This window comes from Leucoraja erinacea, chromosome 25 (assembly GCF_028641065.1).
Source record: "Leucoraja erinacea ecotype New England chromosome 25, Leri_hhj_1, whole genome shotgun sequence".
In the NCBI taxonomy this organism is placed as follows: domain Eukaryota; kingdom Metazoa; phylum Chordata; class Chondrichthyes; order Rajiformes; family Rajidae; genus Leucoraja; species Leucoraja erinaceus.
Window position 1 is genome coordinate 31,667,496 of NC_073401.1, and position 5,000 is coordinate 31,672,495.

The 5,000-nt window shown below is 59.5% G+C and overlaps 2 protein-coding genes across 2 annotated transcripts in view; both read left to right on the plus strand.

The window, feature by feature from the left end:
• The window catches only part of ran (RAN, member RAS oncogene family), a 117,288-nt gene that overhangs the window by 29,796 nt on the left and 82,492 nt on the right, over positions 1-5,000 (plus strand). The gene's annotated exons all lie outside the window — the stretch shown is intronic.
• adgrd1 (adhesion G protein-coupled receptor D1) overlaps positions 1-5,000 on the plus strand; it is a 35,930-nt gene that overhangs the window by 9,657 nt on the left and 21,273 nt on the right. Inside the window, 5 exon segments of the mRNA XM_055655544.1 lie at positions 307-459; positions 879-938; positions 1,402-1,522; positions 1,794-1,901; positions 3,774-3,849. Coding sequence (XP_055511519.1) covers positions 307-459; positions 879-938; positions 1,402-1,522; positions 1,794-1,901; positions 3,774-3,849 — 518 coding nt within the window.

The following is a 5,000-nucleotide window of genomic DNA, read 5'->3' on the forward strand; positions in this document are numbered from 1 at the left end:
GGGAGAAGGCAGGAGAATGGGGTTAGGAGGGAGAGATAGGCAGCCATGAATGAATGACAGAGTAGACTAGATGGGCCGAATGGCCTAGTTCTCCTCCTATAACATGATCGGGGTCCAGACCGGGGTGGGGAAGTGGGTGGGGGGGGGGGGGGAATTGAGTTGGGGTGGGGACGGGAGTGTCTCTGGGCAGGGGGGGGGGGGGGTCGGTGCTGGGTCTGGGGGCTTTAGGGGGTGGGGGGGAGAAGGGGGGGGGAGTGAGCGCAGCTTGGGGGAGACGGGGGGATGTAACGATGTCCTTGCTTCCAGGCCAGTGCGGACCCTGTGGCCGTGGGGGTCGGAGCGGGGACAGGGGAGGGGGACCAGCGTTTCCGTTACACGGGGGGGGGCGGAAGTGTCGCCGCCCCCTTCATCTTCCCCAATGACACGTTACAGAGCCCGGCAGCGCACAACCTCACACGGGTACGTCACGGGACCAGGCATGTGGTGCGTTACTTGTGTGTCACGTGTGTTGTGTGTCACGTGTTGTGTGTCACGTGTTGTGTGTCGTGTGTCACGTGTGTGTCACGTGTTGTGTGTCGCGTGTTGTGTGTCACGTGTTGTGTGTCACGTGTGTGTGTCACGTGTGTGTGTGTTGCGTGGTGTGTGTTGCATGGCGCGGGACCTGAGGCATGCGACATGATACAGCTCAGGGTCTGGCCCTTCGGCCTGCTGTCCGTGCTGGACACGATGTCACCGCGGTCCAGGCGTCTGTCGGGACAACAAAGCTTCTCCCTGTACCTCAATACACGTGACAATAACCTAGACCTCCCCCCACCACCCCCCCGATGACCTCTGACCCCGGCGCTGACCACTCACCCGTCCGTCCTCTTCTGTTCCAGGACTTCCTGCAGACCGTCGGTGAGATTCTGGCCGTGCCCAGCTGGAGCGGCTCAGCCGAGGTACCGGGCAGTGGCCGGAGTGGGAGGGGCCGGGGAAGGGGAGGGGCCATATGGGGGGAGGGGGGGGGAGAGGGCCGGGGAGAGGGAGGGGCCGGAGAGGGGGAGGGGACAGAGAGAGGGAGGGAGGGGCTGGAGAGAGGGAGGGGCCGGAGAGAGGGAGGGGCCGGGGAAGGGGAGGGGACCAGAGAGAGGGAGGGGCCATAGAGGGGGAGGGGCCGGAGAGAGGGAGGGGCCGGAGAGGGGAGGGGACAGAGAGAGGGTTCGGCCAGGGAAGGGGAGGGGCCGTAGAGGGGGAGGGGCCGTGGAGAGGAAGGGGCCAGACTGGGAGGGGCCAGTGGGAGGGCGGGGCCGTAGAGGGGGGGGGGCCGGAGTGGGGGAGGGGCCAGAGAGGGAGGGAGGGGCTGGAGAGAGGGTTCGGTGGGGAGGGGGTTCCATGGCCCCCCTCCCTGCCCCCCCCCCACAGTTGGCCTCAGTGCTGGGCGAGCTGCTGGACACGGTGGACGGGGTGATGGGACGCGTGGCCGCACTGGTGGACGGTCAACACAATCGAGTGGTCACTGTCAACGGCAGCTCCACGCTGGCAGGTCAGCAGCCCCCCCCCACCCCCACCCCCCTAAAACCCCCCTCCCCCTCTCCCCCCTCCCACGTCATAAAGTCCTATGATAGGAGCAGCATTAGGCCATTCGGCCCATCAAGTCTACTCTGCCATTCAATTATGGCTGATTTATCTTTCCCTCCTAACCCCATTCTCCTGCCCTCTCCCCATAACCCACGACACCAGCACTCATCAACAATCTGTCTTAAACATGTAATGTGTGGGGGGGAGTGTGAGTGACCAGACCACTCTTGTTCCAGATTACTCGCTGGTCAAGCTGCCCGCTGGCTCCAGGCTGCCCACCTACCGCTTCCCCTCGCATGGACACAGTTACATCCTCATCCCTGGCAACGCCCTCAACACACACAGTGAGTACTCACCCCCTACCCTACCCCCACCCCCACCCTCACCCACCACCCTCACCCCCACCCCCACCCCCACCCTCACCCCCACCCCCACCCCCACCCCCACCCCCAACCCAACCTCAACCCCCACCCCCACCCCCACCCCCACCCCCACCCCCCCCCCCACCCCCACCCTCACCCCCCCACCCTCACCCCCACCGCACACTGAGGGGAGGGGGGTGGAGGGGGGGGGGGGGGGTAATCGCTGATGGACCTGAGCCTCGCTGGAGAACAAAATGTCCCAGAAACCTTGAAGCGTGAGGTTCCCCGGCAACGAAAATATCTCACACAGACTGAGATCTAGCGATAGGCAGAGTCACAGAGACACACAGACACACAGAGAGAGACACAGAGAGAGAGTGACAGAGACACAGAGAGATACACAGACACAGAGAGATACACAGAGAGATACACAGACACAGACACAGACACAGACACAGAGAGAGACACAGAGACACAGACACAGAGAGACACAGAGACACAGACCCAGAGACAGACACAGAGACAGAGAGACACAGAGAGAGACACAGAGAGATACACAAAGATACAGAGACAGACAGAGACACAGAGACACAGACACAAAAGCGAGACACAGAGAGACAGAGAGAGAGACAGAGGAGACACTGAGTCAGAGACACAGAGAGGCCTTTCGTCCCAACATGTCCCAGCTACACTAGTCCCACCTGCCTGCGTTTGGTCCATATCCCTCCAAACCTGTCCTATCCATGTACCTGCCTCTTTCTTATACATTGCGATAGTCCCAGCCTCAACTACCTCCTCTGGCAGCTTGTTCCATACACCCACCGCCCTCTGTGTGGAAAAGTTACCCCTTGGACTCATACTAAATCTTTTCCCCTTCACCTTGAACCCGTGTCCTCTGGTCCTCGATTCCCCTACTCTGGGCAAGAGACTCTGTTCATCTACCCGATCTATTCCTCTCATGATTTTATACACCTCTATAAGATCCCCCCTCATCCTCCTGCGCTCCAGGGAATAGAGACCCAGCCTACTCAACCTCTCCCTGTAGCTCACACCCTCTAGTCCTGGCAACATCCTCGTGAATCTTCCCCGCACCCTTTGCCAGGAGCGTGTGGAATGTGTCAGGCTGGCGGTGATGTGGAGACCTGCCCCGTGTAGCGTGTTGTATGTGGAGACAAGGTGTGAGGGAGTGAACACGGAATCTCACGCGTGTGGTCTGGGACTGACCGCAGCCGGGACGTGCTGCCTGGTCTCTACACGCTACACAGGGCTGGTCAGCACACGCAACATGCTACACAGGGCTGATCAGCACACGTAACATGCTACACAGGGCTCTCCACACGCAACACGCTACACTGGGCTGGTCAGCACACGCAACATGCTACACAGGGCTGGTCAGCACACGCAACACGCTACACTGGGCTGGTCTCCACACGCAACACGCTACACAGGGCTGGTCTCCACACGCAACACGCTACACAGGGCTGGTCAGCACACGCAACATGCTACACAGGGCTGGTCAGCACACGCAACATGCTACACAGGGCTGGTCAGCACACGCAACACGATACACAGGGCTGGTCTCAACATGCAACACGCTACACTGGGCTGGTCAGCACTCCTGGGGCTACACTGTGGGGGGTGGGGTGGTGGGGGGAGGGGAAATGAATGGGGTGAGGGGGGGTGGGGAGAGGGTTATGTTGAGAGATGAGAGGGGAGGGGGAGGGGGAGGCAGGGGAGGGGGGTGGGAGGGGGAGGGAGGGGAGGGGGGGGGGGGGGGGGTGGGGGGGGCAGTTTGTGGGGGGAGGGGGCGTGTGTTTGAGCCTCCCTGGACAGTCTCTGGGGGCCCCCACCCAGGGCCGGGGGTGATGGTGGGGATGCTCTACCACACGCTCCACACCCTCTACGGCCACATCCGCCCACTGGACACCAGGTGGGTTTACCGGCCCGTCCACTGACCGTTACCCCCCCCCCCACCACCCCCACCCTCTGGTCCCCTGCTCTACCACCCCCTCCCCCACCCTCTACGTCCCCACCCCCCACCCCCACCCCCTGGTCCCCCACCCCCGGTTTACGATGGTGGTGTTTAAGAGGCTTTAGGGGCACATGGATATGTTGACCTTTCTCCAGACCGGTTAGAGATAAGGGAAACGAGAGATATGGACGATGATGTAGAGAAAACAGGCCGTTGTTATCTGTTTGTTGGGTGAAAATGAGAAGCTGGTGCAACTCGGGTGGGGGGGGGGGGGAGAGAGGGAATGCCGGGGCTACCTGAAGTGAGATAGAAACATAGAAATTAGGTGCAGGAGTAGGCCATTCGGCCCTTCGAGCCTGCACCATTCGCCATTCAATATGATCATGGCTGATCATCCAACTCAGTATCCCGTCCCTGCCTTCTCTCCATACCCCCTGATCCCTTTTAGCCACAAGGGCCACATCTAACTCCCTCTTAAATATAGCCAATGAACTGGCCTCGACTACCCTCTGTGGCAGAGAATTCCACAGATTCACCACTCTCTGTGTGAAAAGATAAATCAATATTCACACCACTGCCCAAGCGATGAGACGCTGATCCTCCAATTAGTGTTTAGCCTCACTCACTCTGACAATGGAGGAGACCCAGGACAGAGAGGTCAGTGTAGGAATGGGAAGGAGAATTAAAGTGTTTGGCAACTGGGAGATCAGGTTGGTCCAGGCGAGCTGAGGGAAGGTGTCCCGTGAATAGATCGCCCAGTCTGCGGTTGGTCTTGCCGATGAGATAAGACAGGGATCTGGGCACTCAGGCCCCCAAATGTCAGTGTGATTTGTGTTCCAGCAGCTCCTGTGTTGTTGATAAATGGACATTTGCTGCTCACTGCTGTACCCTGTGGAACAACTAAACATTATCCATGGATGTAAACATACCTCCACTACAGATCTCTCCGTTACACCGGCATTCTGCCTCCGTTTATACATCGTTCCCCAAACACTGGAACCCCCCGTGTTATGTCATGGATCGACTGGGCTTGTACTCACTGGAATTTAGAAGGATGAGAGGGGATCTTATAGAAACATATAAAATTCTTAAGGGGATTGAACAGGCTA